The sequence below is a fragment of the Martes martes genome (genome assembly GCF_963455335.1).
Source record: "Martes martes genome assembly, chromosome: 13".
Taxonomy (NCBI): Eukaryota; Metazoa; Chordata; class Mammalia; order Carnivora; family Mustelidae; genus Martes; species Martes martes.
Genome location: NC_137901.1, coordinates 38,566,593 through 38,585,907, shown reverse-complemented (window position 1 = coordinate 38,585,907; position 19,315 = coordinate 38,566,593). Strand labels below are relative to the sequence as shown.

Below are 19,315 nucleotides of genomic sequence, written 5' to 3'. Positions count from 1 at the left end.
GGAGGCAGACAAGACTTAAGATGAGAGAGAGACAAAGTCAAGGTTGCGTTCTAATTTCTCCCTTCTTTGTGTCTTGGTTTAAAGGTCAAAGCCCTCTTGTACACTTGTCAATGGATTAGTGATTACACTGGGGGGGAGTAGTGCCCAAAGCTTCTGTCATTCAACTTTAAAAAATATGAGCTCTAACCCATATTTTCTAGTTTGATCTCATTTTTGAAGTTGAAGGGTGAATGAGCGAGGGGAAAGAGGAGGACAACGCGGAGACTCTGCGAGTCAGAAATCCAGTCTTGCTGGGCAGTCACCAGTTTCTCTAGCCTTCAGGACTGTCTCATGATGACGAGGAATCTTCCATCTCTCTTTGCTCCTGAGGCTTCCAAATAGAATATTTGGGATGGGAGGTTTGGGAGTCTGAGTGTGAGTGAGAGTGGAGGTAGTTGAGCAGCAAATACTAAGAACCTCATTACCTGTTTGAATTTAAAACAAGCAGAGTAGCCTTTAACTATGTCTTTGGCTTTGCCTAGTTTTGGCAGCCAAGCAAAATGTAGGCAGAAATAACATTTCTGTACCTTTAAAAAAAAAGCCTTTCCTTGTCTTCATTTTGTCCACCTACAGAAAGGGCAGGCAGTCTTGTGGGGTTTTGAGGTATAAATCCTGGCATTCATTTTTGTGATCATGCCAGTGAAGTTAGAAAAAAAAAAACCACCAACCCATTCTTGTTTGAATGCCAAAAAGATATCACTTTCTAAGCTGCCTGTCAGTGTTTGATATTTATTTCATAAAACATCTGTCCTAATTCTTCAGTTTCCTGGTTTCTGTTGTAATTTCACATACGGGGGGATTTCCCTTGGTCCTTTCCTTAACATTGATTTTTCTTTGGCTTGTATTTCAGAGGCCAAACCAAGTACCTTCTATAAATATTCAGGCAAGTGTTTAAAATGAGCTCTGCATTATTTATTTATCACATCTGTTATTAAGAAAGCTGCAAGAATGAAGTGAAAGTGAAAACCGTATGTTTTGTCAGAATATGAAGCTGCATGAACCTCCACAATCCAGCTACTTGGTGTTTTTCTCTTCAGCCGCCCTCATCATATACATGGCAAAAGAATGCATAAAATCACTCATACACCCATATTAAGGGTCCATTTTTGTCAGTACACATACACACACACACACCGTATGCATGTACACGGCACACACGCAGGTGCACTGTTTGGAGCCTATGGATGGCACTGTGCATTTAATTATCTCTTGACTTTTTCCTTAAAAATAAAGTATTTGGTTTTTTTAACCCAAAGGCACACTCATTTATAGATTTCATTTTCTATTACATTTACTTTTTGTATAAGTTCCATAAATATTTGATCAGAAATAAATAATTTGGGGGGTGCCTGGGTGGCTCAGTGGGTTAAGCCTCTGTCTTCGGCTCAGGTTGTGATCTCAGAGTCCTGGAATCGAGCCCCGCATCGGACTCTCTGCTCAGTGGGGAGCCTGCTTCCCCCTCTCTCTCTGCCTGCCTCTCTGCCTGCTTATGATCCCTGTCTGTCAAATAAATAAATAAAGTCTTTAAAAAAAAAAAAAAGAAAGAAAGAAAGAATGCAGGAAAAATGGTTTGATCCAGGGAAATAGGACCAAGCTCCAAAGAGGGAATCAGGGAGGCAATTGACTATGGAGGAAGGAATTCTCATGATGCTTCACTTGAGCATTGGATGGAATGTGAGATATAGCAAAATAGAGGTTTAAGTTAAAGAAAAATGAATCATCTTCAGAAAAAAACTTCATAGGACTGCTTGATGCTATTTGATTTTATTGTACTCCCCTCCACCTGAAGTTCTGGGCTCCAAATGGAACCAAATCTTCCTTTTGGAAACACTAAATACATGTGAATCTCTGTGAACTTTGTGGAATGGTGAATTTAAATGAAGTATGCATTATATCCTCTGGTAGCTGAACAGGTATCGTGATGCCACGTGGCTTCCTAAATCAGAGGGAAGTAGAGCAAGTTCTAAGATATCTCTTGTGCTCCGGAAGGAGGGCTGACTGTACCATTTACTGTCGCAGTCAGATGAGTACAGGGGGGACGAGGCTTTCATTACATACAGACTAATTCAGCATCTGTTGTTTTTGGATCCTGCTTCATTTGGAGTTTACCTTTGCAAGACTTATGAATAAAAGCACTTCCTAAGCAAATGGGTAAATCTGTTCAGATGTCCAGTGTGCAGAACTATTCTGCTGTTTTCCCTAGGTTCCCTAAAAATCCATGGGTGGCGTTTGGCTCTCCTTTTTAACTAATCAGTAAGTTTCCATAGTCGAGGTAGAAGTACTACTCTAAGAATGTAAAGTAATAAAACAGCTTTGCTTCTGGCTGGGCTTCTGTTGCCACATATAGGTCCATCCAACTGGAATCGGTTGTCCCCCCTGCGACCTTCCTCTCAGTTCCTCAGTTAGCCTCACTTCATAGAGACTTCAGAACATTAATAAGGCCATCAGTGTAATCACGTAAAAGTAAATTTATCTTTGAACTATAAACCAATAGTTAATTTCTGATATTTCTTGATGAGTAAGATTTGGCAGAGTATTATAATTTACCGTAGTGATCATTGCAAGGAGAAAAGCCTAGGAGCCATAGTCCGTGGGAGCACTGTTACAATTTCTTAACTATAACGTTTAGACTGTTTTAAGGAAAAGTATCATATGGTATCAAATAGAAACAAGTCACCTGATCATTAATTCAGGGACTTCTCTCAGTCTGTCGATGGGCAAATCCTTTGGCTTCTTCAACCAAAGTATTTCCTGGGCCAATCACTGTCACCAATAGTTCTTAATTTTTTTCATGTCTGTGGTTAAATGACTTGATCTCCCTGCCCTTATCAACTTCCTATTTCAGTACCTTCGGGATGCAACCAAATTGAACTTCTTTAGACACTGAATTTTCTGCATCAGTTCTGGGCTTTGAGGACAAATATTTTAAGTGCGAGATTATGGGTCTGGCCCTGACTCCCAGCTCTGCTATTTTGTTGACTCTGTTACTGTGGGCAAGCTATTGAGACTTTCTGAGCTCTAGTTTTCTCTCTCCAAAACAGAGGCAGTACCTTAATGTCTTGCAAGGAAGCAGCAACGATGTGGCAGGGATGAAATGAAATCACATATGTAAAGTGCTTCGCGTTAATAACTAACAATTACTGTCCTAATCTTGTTCCTTTTGTTTGGTCCCCAGTAACTTGATTACTTTCTGTCTTAAAACAAAACTTGACTCTTTTCCCCCAACATTCTCCTTCATGAGCCGCATTTTTATTTCTAGGCAACATGTGCTTGAGTCTATCTAAAGCAGCTTGAGTGTCCTCAACACTGTGCACGTGCATATGCTTCCATTTTTGACTAGAATAATTTTTACTCCTCCACCTGCCTCTAAAGCTCAGGTCAGAATCTTCTCAAGTTACTGTTCCTTCGAAAATTTTCTTGGATTAGTGTTAACCCTGGTGCCCTTAAAAAGTCATATTTTGAGCTTTTCCAATATGTTCTCAAGTTATTTTTTTCCATCTAACTTCCGCTTGCCTCCTGCCTTTGACATCTGCCTCCATTCTGCCACCAATCACAGCACTTCCTGACTTTGATTTTCCAAATAACACCTTCCCCTCTGGTGTGCACAGAAGAGGGCCTGCATCTCTCTGTGGCCAGAGACCAGTCTCTTCTCTCTGGTGGACAGTTTGAGGCCTAACGATGAGTGCCGGCCATAACCCAGGTTCCACAGAGCCACGGGTGAATGTGAGCCCTTGTCACCCATGTCAGTGAAACATTGGTTCTTCTAAAAAACAGCTTTTTGAAGAAAATGTCCTCTGTAGAATAGGCAACAGGAAAGTTTGATTCTGGTAAAAGTGGGCAGATTATATGATTCTCTGCAGAAAGCATGATGTTCTTGAAAATAATTGCCTTAAATTGACCCCCAGCATCTTGGCTTTTATTTTTCCTTCTCCGTGATAGATGACTTGGCCCATAGGACAAGATAAACATGTCCCAGTAGGCCAGGAAGTCTATAGAAGGAGGGCCATTAAATGGAAGAACACCAGGGCCGTTGGTAGATTTGAAACACAATTTCATGAATTTACATTGTTTCTTCAAAAGACTGTGCATTGCTCAATCTGCATATTCAGATTTGGAAAGTATCTACTGACTCCCAAGTCTTAAGGCAGATATTATGCTCTTTTATATGTCCGCTCAATAGCCCTATGGCATAGGAATTAACATCAATTAGTGGGTAAGGACACGGGGTGTAGAGAGGTTACGTGTAACTGTGACCACACAGTTATTAAGTGATCCGTTCTCTCAAATCTAGATATTCTTCTTGTCACTGTGGTATTTGGCTTTATTTTAGGTATCCATTTTCAATTGGAGAGAAGCTCCAAGTGAGTTAATTACAGTGGATATAAAAAAAGGAATTCAAATTAGTAATATCATTATCTCTCTCTGTTTCTAGTTTGTGCGAAGCAGGTAAACGATGAAGCATCTTCCACTCGAGATTCAAGCCTCACGAACACAGCGGTGCAAAGCAAGTTAGCGTCTTCCTTTCAGCAACACACCAAAAAGGCTCTGAAACAGGTAAGAGAGCTGCCATTCATTCTTTGTTCGACCTCCTTAAAATAATGGGTGTGAGGTGGAGAAGGTAAAATCTGTAGGAACATAGCAGCAGAGAGCAACAGAGATGTCCTGAATTCAACTACTTGCATTATATTCATACACTAATTTTACTCCAGGCGAAAAACTAGGAGAGGCTTGGCTGAGAACTTTGATGTAAAATAGAAGAAGGAAAATGTTCTTGGAGCCATGAAAACTTATATTACGATTTTCTTGTGTGAGGTTTATAGTAAACATTTTGGGTTCACAAATGCATTGCATATCTTGAAAATACTGTCTCTGTGGTCTTGTGCTTAACTAATAGTTGATATAAAAAATAAACACATAATTTCTTCCTTGTGACTGAGACGCATTAAGTTACGACTAGGAAAAAGAGTAGCTGTGGCTTACTTTTATCAAGAATGTCTACCAGTGAGTGTTTGGTGCTGAATGGAGGTTAATCGTGCAATATCATCTTGATACTACCTAAGTGGTCTTGATCTCTGTGTCCTTGCGCCAAGGTGGTGATGGGAGGGAATGGTTGCAAGGTTGGCTTCTAGGTTCTGAAACACCCCGGTTTGAATTCCTGCAACTCTGGGCAAGACACTTCTCTCCTCTGAATCTCGAATTTCATGTCTAGAGAATGTGGGAAATAATAGCTCCTTTCACATGGGAACAATCCGAGAGAAGTCTGTGAGGTGAGACGTCGAAAGCACATGGCAGAATGAGCGACCCCGACCCCTAATAGCCACTCAGTAGATGTTAGCTATTGCTGCCGCACCAGCACATTCCGAACTGGGTGTGGAGGAGGAGGAGAAGATGCTGTGCTTAGATGGGGACACTGCGTGATGGTAATGTGCTCGATAAGTGGAAAGCTTCTGTATGTGACCGTTCATGTGAAAATTCATGATTTTCCCTTGTTTAACTGCCTTCCTCTCCCATATTTATTTTGCTCTTTCTATGACAGCCCCCCTCCCTCACATCTCCTGCAGACCCTGACCAAGTGTAGGAATAGAAGTACCATTCTCGTGATATATTTATAACAAGGAGGAGAAGAAATGTTTTTAAAAAATTATTATTTTTTTAAGTCTCACTAACCTGTAAAGCTACTTAATATCCTATCCAGTTTCCTAGACAGCCCTTACCTTCTCCTCTACTTCAAACAAGGAAACGTAAGAAAGAAACTCAACATTTTTGTACTGAATTACATTACTTTTCTATTCTGTATTAATTATTGAAATTGCAGTATTTCCTTTCATTGGTATTATATATAAAGTAATTAGTGTTACATCAAATAATCTTTGATGAGCTTGCCATTTATATCTTGTATGATGTTTTAGACCAAAGAACAAAATTGAATTCAGTGTTGAGATCCCTTTTTAGTTGATGAAATAAAGGATGGATGGCAGTAGGGAAGTCCAGGAAAAGGCTTATGCAGGCAGCAAATGGAATGCAGATAATAAAATACTAACCAGGAGAGAATGAAGGATACAAAGCTGGATAACCGGTACTTGTAGCATTTAAAAAACATAGATGCAGTCATAAATGAAAGTCAGACTTCTGAAGGGCAGTGATTTAGAAAATGTCTACACCATGAAATAGTCCTGTATGTAAACGTAAAGATAAAAATTCAGATGTATGTCTTGTCATGTCTCACTATTTTTTACTTTCTCCATTTTGGTTTCATATCATTTGAACATTTTTTATAATGACTAACTTATTTCATAACTTTGAGTTAGTATTTTTGTGTTGTTGCAGAGCATGCGTTCATGGAAAGTGCCACTCGCTTGCTTAGGATCTAAGTCTCTTTTTAAGAAACCTGTCCTGTAAGCTTCTTAATGTCCCAGAAGAGCTGTGTAGTAATTTCTTAAAACTTCATATTGTATAACCAAATAGCAAATTAGCTACTGTGGGAAGATGGCACAATATGTAGCAGATATGCTAATGTTTGATTAATAATCAAATTCATATTGGAAATTCATTAGAAAAAAAGCTGCTCTTACAGAATTTTGCCTAGATTCCCTGTAATTGCTGAGTTTCTTAAGACAGCATTTCAAAAATTGACTGAACATGAGGCATTTTAAATTGTAGCAGCCTCAGCAAATGTGTAGCTTTCTTTTCTTTTGGATAGTTGAATGGCTACGACCATGTAGAATTCTTTGTAAGTGTACATATACATATATATACATACATGTACGTACATATGTATGTGTTCTCTATTCGTAAATATATGTTTTGTGTGTATATATGTGTGTATAAATCATCTTATGAATGTAGGGCCAGCTGAATGACCCTAATGACAATTACATTAGCTAACATTTGCTTTTCTGAATTCTACGCATTATGCTCTGTATTTTATATATACTGTGTCATTTAATCCACATAGAAATCCTTTAATGTATGTACAAGTATTCCCATTTTTCAAGTGAGGGAAAGAAGGCCCCGAGAATTTAGATGACTTGCCCACAGTTGTTCAGCGAGTACATTTTGGAGATGACACTTGAATCCAGAATCATAGTTTCAGATTCTTCCCTTTTAACTGATACTGCCTTTTAGCATATGGTCTATATAATATGATAGATGAATTTTTTACATTATCTCTAGAAATTTACATTCTTCAGCATTTGTATAATGTAAGGAAAGCAATACAGCATAATCATTAAGAATATTATTTTTGAACAGACTGTGTATGTTCAGTTTCAACACACATTACTGGCAGACACTCAAATATATCAATTATGCAGCTCTTATCGTTTTGCTGGAAGTATATTCAGGGTCAGTCGGCCTTTAGTAGTTTGGCTGTCCATAGGCCAGTGTACATTCTTAGAAAGAAGTAGGTGGAGCTATGGTGAGGAAAAAAAAAAGAAAGAAGTAGGTGGAGCTATGGTGAGAAAAAAAAAGAAAGAGGTAGGTGGGAAAAAAGAGAAACAAACCCAGTAGCTTTATAAGCATAAGTGTAGTAAAAATAATAATAATAATAATTTAAAATAAACCCTCAGGCAAAATAAGCCAGATGTAATTTCTCAGATCTGAGGCCTCCATAACCACCCAAATTATGTTGCATAGAGAGTGGGTCCTTTTACTCAGCAATACTGCCGATCGCATTGTAATTACAGTCTGGGCAACATGGAGGCTAGAATGTCCCTTGACTACTGACATAGAATATTTTCATTGCTTCTAAATATTTGGGTCTCTTTTACCTTCTGATCATCAAAATGTTAGTTAACATCCTATGTTAGATATAGTTGCATGAATAATATATTGTTATCGTGGTAGATTTTTTTCTTTCTGAATACACGTATTCCAAATAAACACATTCAGAGGCCTCCGGAGAGTAGCAGCTTGCTGATTATTACCTTGTTCCCTGACTTCTTTCCGCCTTGTTATTTTAGTTATAATGATCCTAAAAAAATATGAAATGATTAGATTTTGAATTTTAAAGAGGAAGGATTAAGAAAGATTAAATTTTGGGAGTTTTGAAACAGCAGAATCAAATGAAAGATTAGGGAAGGATGAGTTCTGTGACGATGGAATGTAACATGGTGTAGAACAGAACCTTTCTGTGTTGTTGCTGTTGTTTTATTCGACTTCATTTTTTATTTAGGGTGGTAGAATTTATTCATAAAGTCACAAGTATTTTGCCCTCTCCTCTTATCACAAAACAGATATAGTGTTGGTATTTTGCTTTAGCTTTATGTGTTTGACCAGTACCATGAAATTCCAAAGGTTATGTTGCACGATAGCAGTTTCTTGAACATGGGCATTGACATTTAGCCTGAGAACAACCGTGCAAGTTGGTAGTGCCTGACTCAGCCAGCTGTTTCCTATGTGTGTATTTCTAATTATTTTAGCATTCACAGCATGTGATATTCTCAGATTTTTCAGTGAAGGGCTTATTGCATTCAGTGCATTCTTAAGTTACATTGTTAGTATTGTTTTCCTATTACAATAAAACAGGCATTACTTGTTTATGCAAATTCCAAGTTAACACAAATGCCTGTGATTTTAGGTTTTATTTTATTTTTCATTAGAGTAGAAATGGGAAACCATTTCATTTTTTTTTAGAGTTATCCGACAAGCTTTCTGTTGAAAAAATAAAATGTTTATTTAAAGGGTTGACTTTTTTGTTTGTTTCTTTTTATAAGAGACTATCAAAATACATGTCTAGAGAAAAGCATACTCAGTCCTCATCTTTTGATTTCTTTATTTTTGCTTAAAGCCAGAATTGTAACTGATGCATGATAGGATCTTTACTTTTCCCTGTCTGGTTTAGCTCTATTATGTGTTTCCTTTAAAAAAATAAGTTTATTTCCAAGTTTAAGCCTATAAATTTCTTTCATACTGAATAACACCTGGAAGTATTAAGCTTGGTTAGTACCATATACTCTGTGGAGCTTGGTCATGTTGGACATTACAGACGTGAGCAGCTTAAAGGTACATTCCTTCACAGTAGACTGCATTTACACTTGCCTTCTTCTTGTTTAAGTTGTTTTGTTTTTAAAGATTTTATTTATCGAGAGAGAGAGAGAGCTGGCGCTCGCATAACGTGGGGAGGGGCATGGGGAGATGGAGAAACAGATTTCCTGCTGAGAAGGGAGCCCAATGTAGGGCTGGGTCCCAGTACCCTGACATCATGACCTGAGCAAGTCAGAGGTTCAACCCACTGAACCACCCAGACACCCTGACTTAAGTTTTGATGGTATTTCTTTCTGGATTTGGAATTACAGGATTTAAAGTTGTTCAATAAGATATTCCATTAGCATTCCAAACTAGAGCTAAGTCTTGAGTAGTTGGAAAGTACTTCAGTGACATCACCCCCTCAAGTGAATCTAGACAAATGCAATAAATCTTATTTATGTAATGTCAGTGTCATAATAAAACCATGTTACAGATTGAGCAACAGGGCCACCTCTAGCTAATTGAGACCTTTGGTGTCTAATAGAAAAACCACCTCTCACAATTTGTCACAACAAAATAAAATCTCCCCTTTCAGGGTAGCCTAATGGAGAGCAAACCTCCCACGACCAGCTAAAGTGACACTTCTGGGGATGCTTTGGTGGCTCAGTTGGTTAAGCATCTGCCTTTGGCTTGGGTCATGATCCCGGGGTCCTGGGATTGAGCCCCGCATCGGGCTCCTTGCTCATCAGGGAGCCTGCTTCTCCCTCTGCCTGCCACTGTTCCTGCTTGTGCTCTCTCTCTCTCTATCTCAAATAAATAAATAAAATCTTAAAAAAAAAAAAATTAAAGTGACCCTCCTAGTCTTATTTTCTTAATCTAATCATGGCTTTATATTTTCCAGGCTGTGGGATATCCAAATTTAAATAATGTTAACTTGCATTTAACTTCTATTATTTGTTACATATAATGTCAAACAGGAATTTTCTTACTCTTCTGGAATTTTAGCTAAAGCTCCAAGCTGAGGACAGTGGGATAGAAGTATACCTATTGTAAAGAGAGTGCTAGACACAATATCAGAAGACTTAGTAAGAGACGCCAGATGGCCCTGGACCGTCCCCCAACAGCCAATATAGAAAATAGCTCAAGAGTCATTTGAAGGAGCATTAATTGAATGGATTTTATAAAACTAGATAGAGCTCTGCTACATCCTCTCTATCTTGGTGAAGGGAGGTACAGTCTCACTGAGAGGAAGACTCAGAGAGAAACACTAGTGAAGGGTGGAATTTTTCCCAGGAAGGAAACCTGTTGTCTCACACACTGTTAGGCACACACACACACACACACACACACACAAATATATATGTGATATATACTCTCTGTATAGTTATAATTAGATAATAACTATATATAAAGTTGTAACTAGATGATAGATATGTGATTGACATCATTTGTATAAGTAGATAACGTACACCATACAAATCTAGCAGCTGGCCTTCTGCCTCCCCAAAGATTGTGATGCTGTAACTATGATAACACTAGGTGAGACAACTTTGACCTCTTTTTCTCCTTGTTTTAAACTCTGATCCTGGGGCACCTAGAAGAAGTGGAAGGAAATGGAGGAAGAGTAATATCAGGAATCTCTTTGCTAATGAAGTTTTTTGAGGTGAGACATATGTGTAGCCTGGGGAGAGCAGAAAGAAGACTTCATATTAGACCTCATATCTTTAAGCCTGAAAATGAGACTGTATAAATACTTGAAGGCAACCCAAGAAGCTATGTGTTCTAGTAAAATATTGTCCAGAAATGAGAAAGGAAAATTGGTCTGAAATGTGTAAGGCAATATTAGGAGAATAAAGTTATTTCTTGATTGTTTTATGCTGATTTCTGCCTTTTGAATAAACCACTTTATTCAAGAGGGCTTTTCTATTTTTTTTTAAAGATTTTATTTATTTATTTGACAGGCAGAGATCACAAGTAGGCAGAGAGGTGGGCAGAGAGAGAGAGAGAGGAAGGGAAGCAGGCTCCCTGCTGAGCAGAGAGCCCAATGCGGGGCTCGATCCCAGGACCCTGAGATCATGACCTGAGCCGAAGGCAGAGGCTTTAACCCACTGAGCCACCCAGGCGCCCCTGGCTTTTCTATTTTTATTAAAATTATTTCTAAGAATTTTTATTTATCCTTAGTAATTATTTATTGAACACCTAGTGTAGCCTAGGTAATCTTCTGGGCACTTGGGGATATGTCAGTGAACACAAAAAATATGAAAATTCCTGTCTTTCAGAGTCTATATTCTGGGTTGGGGAAGGGAAGAGAAAATGACATTACACAGTATAATATATTTTCCATAGGGGGAAATAAATTAGAGTGGACGGTGGGAATAGAGAATATGGCGGGAAAAGCAGTAAAGAGTGTGCTATTTGAATGTTTATGTCCCCTCAAATTCATATATTGGAATCCTAAGGTTCAGTGTAGTGGTATTGGGAGATGAGCTCTTTGGGAGGTGCCTGTTACAAGCGTGGAGCCATCATATATGGAATCTATGTTCTTACAAAAGAGACCCCACCGGAGCTCCCTGGCCCCTGCCTGCCATGTGAGGCTGCAACGAGGAAGAAGCCTGCAATCCAGAGAGGGGGGCCTCTCATGATCCCACTGGCACTGTAATCTCCAGACTGTGGAGAATGAACTTCTGTGCTTTACAGGTTACCCAGCTTGGGGTATTTTGATAAAGCAGCCCAAATGGGCTAAGGCCATGAGTCAAGTTTCAAGTGTATGAGGAAGTGAGCCATGCGGTCATCTGAGGGAAGAGTGCAGCACGCACGGAAGAGAATTCAGGCAGAGGCTCTGAGGCAGGGGGCTTCCCAGAGTGTTTTAGGACCCCCTTCCCTAAATTGCTCCAAATGCTCAGAACTATTAAGAAGCTTGTCCAAGGTGTGAGATGCAACGTACTTCATGCAGTGGAGCCTGAAAATGTGTCCTGAAGCAGTGCATGAAGGCGAAGGACGCTTTTTTGGTGGAAGACACACTGTGCTTTCTCTTCACTGGGCCTCTGCGGCATCTTTGGGGCAGAAGTGCTAGAGTGGTCCCTATAGGCTGTGGGGAGAGACCGGGCTTGTAGAGCTGCCTTTACTTTGAACATAAATCTCCTGTTCCTCATAAACCCACGGCAATCATTTCAGGGAATTCTTTTCCATTTCTGTAATCTTCCTAGTCCTTCTTCCGAGCTACCCCAGCTATTTATTCCTTGAACCGCCAAACACCTTTCCCGATAGAGATCTTAATACCGTCTCTTTCCCTGACTGGAGCTTCTGCCATTGTCACGTGGTTCTCTTTGTCATTTGGGTTTCGTCTCCACTGTCACCTCTCAACAGCTTTTTCTTCCCACCCCAGTTACTCTACCTCCTCGTCTTGGCATAATTTTCTTAGTGCTTGTATGTGTGTAAAATTATGGTGCTTATTTTATGTGGTTCCTTGTCAGTCTTCTGCTAAAATGTAAAATAAAACAAAAAAAAATTTTTTTTTTGGTCTTGTTCATTGCTATGGATCTGCAGTGTACTACAACAGAGTAAGTCCTCAAAAAAACGAACTCATTGCGGAATGGGTCAATTATGTAAGAAGTAACATTTATTGGATATTTACTGTGTGCTACAAATAGTATTAAATACTGTTCTATGGATTTCCTATTTAAAATATCTTACCAACACTATAGTCTTTGTTTCATAGGGAGATTTTAGCCAAGTAATTGACCCAGCATGCTCAGCTGCTTAGTTCCTTCTTTCTCTGACTCTGCAACCTTGCCCTTACCCATCACCTCACACAGTTATTAAGATGCCTCTGCACTGGTCCCCAATCGTCTGCAGGTCAGCACATTAGAAGAGGCGGTTTTTAACACCTGTTGGGCAATGGTCAGACTCATTTATTTGGGGAGGTGAGGAGCGTTGGGAATGGTGTGGAGAAGGTCTCAGAGATTGGTGGCCTCAGGCTGAATTTAGCTCAGAGTCATCTTTGTTTTGCTTGGTACTTTGTTTAAAAACAGGAAAAATCACCTAAAAATCCAGTTGTGTTGCATTCTTGAGTACTAACTGCCTCCCCCCATGGGGTGTGTGCTTTTCTCACTTACTTCAGCCTCCCCCTCTTTCATTGTCTCACCCCAGTGTCCAGAAAAGCATTGCCCTTTTCTCAGGGGATTGTGAGGAGACTTGCAGCATAGGTTAGAGCGATTGATGTGCACCTCGTTGCAAAAATCGAGTCAGACAACCCAAAACCCCATGGACAGTTAGCTTCTTTACTTGCAGGAGGAACCCCCTCCAGCAAGAGAACAGGAATCACTATAACGTAGGGGCCTCTGTACCACCCGCCTCATGCACGTGGCAGGTGCCAGAGTTCTCTTGTGTGGAGTCCACTCTGTCCCAGACAGCTTAGTTCCTGCGCATTGTTTTCTCCACCTCCACCCACATTCTGATCTGCTTGGAAGTTGTCCATTGTCTCCAGAGTCAGATAAATCCTGCTCTCTGGGAAGTGAACTGGAATCAGCAGGTTAGCCTGGAGTGACTGTGGATCAGTAACTGTAACCCAGATGCCCCTTTGGATAACTGGCCTGGGATGCTCCTCAGGTTTGCCGAGCAGCTCTCTACTTGAACTGCTCTGACTAGCCTCACAGGAAAAAAACAACCTCCCAGCTTTTGCTGTCTGCCCCTAGAAATGTTATTCAGGGTCAAATAGGACGCATGTTTTTCAGAAGTAAAACAGAAAAGTATGCATATTTTAAATACACTTACGACAATTTTTTTTTATATGGTGGGCATTTACTTTTGGTCACCTATGGATACGTTGCTTCATTTCAGCATTTAAAAAATACTGTATTTAGAAATTGTTGTCCAAGTTTCTGAGCAGTAAATACATATTTAGAAAAATATTATTGAATGGTCTCAATATTGATTAGTATTCCTCTATCCCTACTTTGGCTCCACCTTGATGCTATGGGTTGTTGTTGCCATTATTATTATTATTTTTTAAAGATTTTATTTATTTATTTGACAGAGAGAGATTACAAGAAGGCAGAGAGGCAAGCAGAGAGTGAGAGGGTAAAGCAGTCTCCCTGCTGAGCAGAGAGCCCGATGCGGGGTTCGATCCCAGGACCCTGAGTCATGACCTGAGCCGAAGGGAGAGGCCTTAACCCACTGAGCCACCCAGGCGCCCCGTATTATTATTATTATTATTATTATTATTATGATCTCATCTCTGTCATGGTTTCTTTCTGTCCAACTACTAATTTGTCTATAGTACAGTCCTCTCAGCTGTAAAAGATGAGGACAGAATTTTTATCACTTTAATAATTATTTACCACAAATGCTATAAAAAGACTTGTCATCTTTATGATTCCAGGTTCTAGGTAGGCCCTTTGTTATTTCACCTCTTTTTTTCTTAACCAGTATTTTCAAATATGTACCTACCCACCCTAACATAAAATGAATGCTTTTAAAATACCCACTTGGATTGCCAAGGGAAGAAGTTGATGTGCATGATGTATAGACTCCTAAAAGTTAATCATTCTTTGTACAAGTTTTATTGTCTTACGGAGTGGGCAAAAATGGACTTAATCGTAATATAAGGCACCGTGTTGCCTCGTTCTGTTTTATTGTTGGACTGATGGGTTAGTGTCTATAAAGTGCCCTGAGCTCTTCACCGGGCTGTGGAGATTTAATGCAGTTGTGTACTCCTGGAGGAAAGAAAGGGTAAATGTCTTAAATATTTGATAGCACGCATACGCTCATTAAATACATTATTGACAGCAAGCGGAAGGCGAGGAGGAGGGCATTTTGTTCATTTTTGTAACCCTTGTCCCCCACCCAGTGCCTGCTACTTTATAAAGGCTCAGCAGATGTCAGAACTGAAGGGAAGCCGCTTGTGTTATCCTTAGCCAACAGTATCATTTGTAATGGATTTCCCAAGCCATCCACTTTTCCATCCGATTCTAAATCTCATCTGAATAGGCCTTCTCGCATCTAAATGGCATTTAATTTTTTACTTCTGTAATTATTTGATTGCTAAATCTTACAATCTACAAGTTGGACATTCAACTAATACCCTTTGCAAATAAAATGACAGTGTTTCTGACAGCAGGGGATAAACGGGCAAGGCAGTATTTTAGGCGGTTTTGACAACTTCTAGTCGAAGAACATTAATCAGCTAACTGAGTTGTTATAAAATTGGTCAAAATGACACAGAAGCCAGGAATAAAAATGTCTGAGGCTGTCTGTGGTCAGCCTTTTAACCTTCCGAGGAGTTTTAGCATCCCTGTAACTGTGAATTTAATGTCTCTTCAGTTTCACGTGTTGAAGACCCTTTTTATAACAGGTAATTTTCTGTGTAAAACGATCCGCCAGATAAGCTGTATTTCAGAACTTTTAAATGTCTTTTATTATGTTATCATCCCGTAGTTGATTCATTTATGAAACACAAAGCACTCCCATTTGGAGAGATTTATTCTCATCTCCATTTTTTTTTTCCTTCCTGGATTTGCCAGAACACCGTCATGTTCGTGTTCTGAAGGTTAATGCCCAAAGTCAAGCAGACAGAAGCCAAGTGCTGCAAGGTTTCCAAGATTAGGACTGATTCCCTTCACAGAAATAAATGATTCCTGCCATGTTCAGTGATTCTGTGCAGCGCTCCCCACGGCTGAGCGAGTGCGTCAATACCGTAGTCCTTACCTGCCGTACATACTGACGACACTCAGTGTTAACTTGATTGACCGAGCAGTGCACTGGAGAGGACGCACCTGCAAGAGAAGTGCAGACACATCTATTTTTATCCCGGTCTCGAAACATTTATTTTACATTTCTTTCACTTGGGAGTCATGGTTTCAAGTTGCATGGGCTCCCAGGCCACACGGCTAAGGTAGAACAGACCTTTAAGCACTGCTTTGTTTTCAGAATTATACTCCAAATGGGCTCAGGTAGCTGCCCTTTGCCAAAGCCCGACTGTCTGCTTTTGAGGGAAAATGACATGAAGATGACTATTGAGAATCAGGACAAATTAGTGACTCTGTGGAATTTAAGTCTCTTAAGAGGTTGTATCTAATGATGGGCGAATGGATCATTTAATTCAATTAGGAGAAATCATGTTGGCTATATTTTTACGTTACATTTTATTATCATGTTTTGTAGGCTTTGAGGCAGCAGCAGAAGAGAAGAAATGGAGTCTCAATGATGGTAAACAAGACTGTTCCTCGTGTTGTTTTGACACCATTAAAGGTGTCTGATGAGCAGTCGGATTCGCCTTCAGGTAAAGAGCTAAAATACTGTATGCTTGGCCAGTTTCTTCCCGGAGGAGACTTCTTCACTGAGAGAGATGTCACAACTTTTCTCTGCAACCGAATAATATTTCTACCTGAGGTTTCGGTTTAAATTTTTTTTTATATACTTTTGACTCTTTCAGTGAGTCCAAACTAATAGGGCATTTCTCTCTTAAGAGAATAAAAGACACCAGCGCCCTCATCATCAAAGGACTTCATTTGCTAATGTCAATAGGTGTAAGGAAATGTGTGGTACTGCTCCGTGGATTTTTTTTGTTGTTGCTTTGGCTTTTGTTTGAATGTTGAACTTTAATGGTGGACCACATGCTGATGTGTAATGCCATCAAAAGCAGTTCTTCCGTGAGTGTGAATTTGTTTTTCAGTCTTCTGCTGCAAAAATCAGCCATCCTTTATTAGTTTCTGTGTTCTGGGAACATTCTTCTCACCTCAGTGCAACCCTGACCTTTTCTTCTAATTTACCTTCTGTCACTTTATCAGCTGTGTACCATTCTGTTTATTATAGATTGATGTTTGCATTTTCTGGTCCTGTTTCAATGTTAAGTTATTTAGAAAGGTATGATCTCTCCTTTTCTTCAAGCTTCTCCTCTTCCTTCATGTTTCTGTCTCTGTCTTGCATCGTCTCTAAATGGTATAGAATTGTCGAAGCTTATCCGTGTGTTTTTACAAAGGATCTGAGTGTTTCTTTTAAAAGCTATCAGATCAGTGAAAGTGGTTTTGACTTCACTATTAGGCCATCTGTTCTTGCTTTTTGTTCTGTTTGATTGATTTATTGGGCTTTTCTCTTTATATCCAGCAGAGAAATCAGACTGTGGCCAAAGGTAGTGAATTAACTTATAGAAAAGGAGATTATATCTATGGTTTTTGAAATAATTTTAGATTTTTTCTTTTCAAGGACAGCAAGAGGAAGATAATGACATAATAACTATTTCCTTTTTTAGGATCCGAATCTAAAAATGGTGAAGCAGACAGTTCAGATAAAGAAATGAAACATGGGCAGAAATCTCCCACTGGAAAACAAACAAGTCAGCACTTAAAACGATTAAAAAAGTCTGGTTTGGGTGAGTGTTCAATAGACTACGACATTTCACATTTTAGAGATTTATATCTTTTCCAATGAAATGATGGAAAATTCTTAGAGCATTTTTTAATGGTTAAACAGGGAAACTTAAAAATCTTTCCAGTTTATCTAAACCAAAAAAGATACCAAATAAGAAAATACAGTTCCAACAGATTGGGCTTAAGCATGTTGCTGAATTTGTAAGTGATATTATTGGGTAAAAATAGGAGACTTAAAGTGATCAGTGTAGTCAAGAAATAATCTGCCAAGTCATGGTTTTATCTACCGTGCCATATTTTGTTGCTGCAACTGGGCTACACTTTATCAGAATATACTGTATTGGGGAGAAAAATGCAACTTTTGGGAAAGAGTTCATTCAGCCATCAAGGACATTGTCACTGGGGTCTGTTGCCGTAAAGTTGCTCTGCTTTGCTTTTCATCTGTGCTGCTTGAAATATTCAGTAGTGCTTGTCGGAAGAACAGTGTAAAATTGCCGAGAAGTATAGGAGGCCCAGTCCCCGGGTCCTGCAAGTCAGCACCAGGTTTTCTTCTGCAGATCTCCTTCCTGGTCATTTGCCTCAGGAACTCAACAGCAGCATTCAGGGAAAGCGTTACATGAGAATTAGAGACAAAAATAAACCTATCCAGAGCCGAACATTGTAGTTCTCTCCCGAACCTGCCTTGCTGGATGTCTAGACCTAATGGCTTCACTTCTCTCTCTCAGTTAGTCCACCTCTGAGGAAGGGTCATGATAAGGACCTGGATCATTGTAACGTTTTGTAAAATGGTTGGTAGAAACTCAAAAGTTATTGACCTGAACTTTATTATTGGTGTTGCCACTTACTTTCTTGGCAACTGAGGGTAATTCTTATATGCAGTTCATCTGTTTGTAAAATTCAAGTGAGAGTTTTACTTAATTTCTCCCTCTCTTTCTCTCTCCCTTCCTCTCTCTCTATGTATATAATAAAGGCTTACTATATACTATATATAAAAGTTTACTGATTGTCTATTATATACCAGGAATTTTGCTAAACCCTGGGAGCATGCTTTCAATAAAAAGTCTTTGAATAGGATTTATATATCCTTAGATAAGATCTCTTTAGGGAAGCAGAATTTATTTTTGTTTTATATTCTTAGTGTGTAGCATAATTACCTCTTTTGCATTATTTCCAAAGCTAAATAATTTTATAATTTTTGGTGTAGCCCAAAATGTATGAATGTGTGTTTGTATATAACCTCACTTACATATATGCTATTATGTTTTTTCCTAGTCTTTTGGGGGTTGAAAATTAAGTACTTTAATAGGAGTAGCTTCTAAAATAGAAGACTGTAATGGGAGAGTGATATGTAAAGAACGTACTAAAAAAATGCCATGTTATGATACCCTAAGTAATTTAAAAGTCAGTGACCTACAGTTAAAAATGACCTACTACCAACGTCAGTAAAATCAATGCCATATCATGAGTTTAAAAAAAATTCAAGGCACAGGGGCTTCCCTATGTAATTCCTTGGCTAACTTCAGGATTGGGAGTCAAGAAGAGTGTGTATTATGTCTTCAGGATCCTGTCAGGTGTTCAGGTCTTTAGTCAGGAGCTCTTGTCTTCCAAACATTGTAACCTAGAAGCCCTGCATGGCAATAACTATCTAACATGTTAAAAATTGTATTGTCAGATTATTTTAGCTGACTTGTTAGCAAATTAAAAAGTTGATAAAGGAAACCACTGTGTTCATTTTAACTTGCTTTAAAAGAAAAAAAGACTGCAAAGTAATGGAATAATGAAGCTACCTTAATGAAGGGATGTAGAAGTGAAATCATATTTACTGCCCATATTTAATGCAGTGGTCTGTGTCTTTCGAGATAAATTATCTCATTTAGTACTGCTACAATTATGTACAGTAATTTCCATTTTTCAGCTGAAGAAACTGAGACCCAGAAGGTGTC

At 39.1% G+C, this 19,315-nt stretch overlaps 1 protein-coding gene across 2 annotated transcripts in view; it reads left to right on the top strand.

Annotated features, from left to right (window-relative positions):
- ASXL3 (ASXL transcriptional regulator 3) overlaps positions 1-19,315 on the top strand; it is a gene marked incomplete at both ends in the record, with an annotated part of 181,288 nt that overhangs the window by 79,357 nt on the left and 82,616 nt on the right. For both annotated transcript variants that reach the window (XM_080820981.1, XM_080820980.1), the window contains 3 exons: positions 4,472-4,593; positions 16,168-16,285; positions 17,255-17,374. In XM_080820981.1, coding sequence (XP_080677107.1) covers positions 4,472-4,593; positions 16,168-16,285; positions 17,255-17,374 — 360 coding nt within the window. The remainder of the gene's footprint in view (positions 1-4,471; positions 4,594-16,167; positions 16,286-17,254; positions 17,375-19,315) is intronic.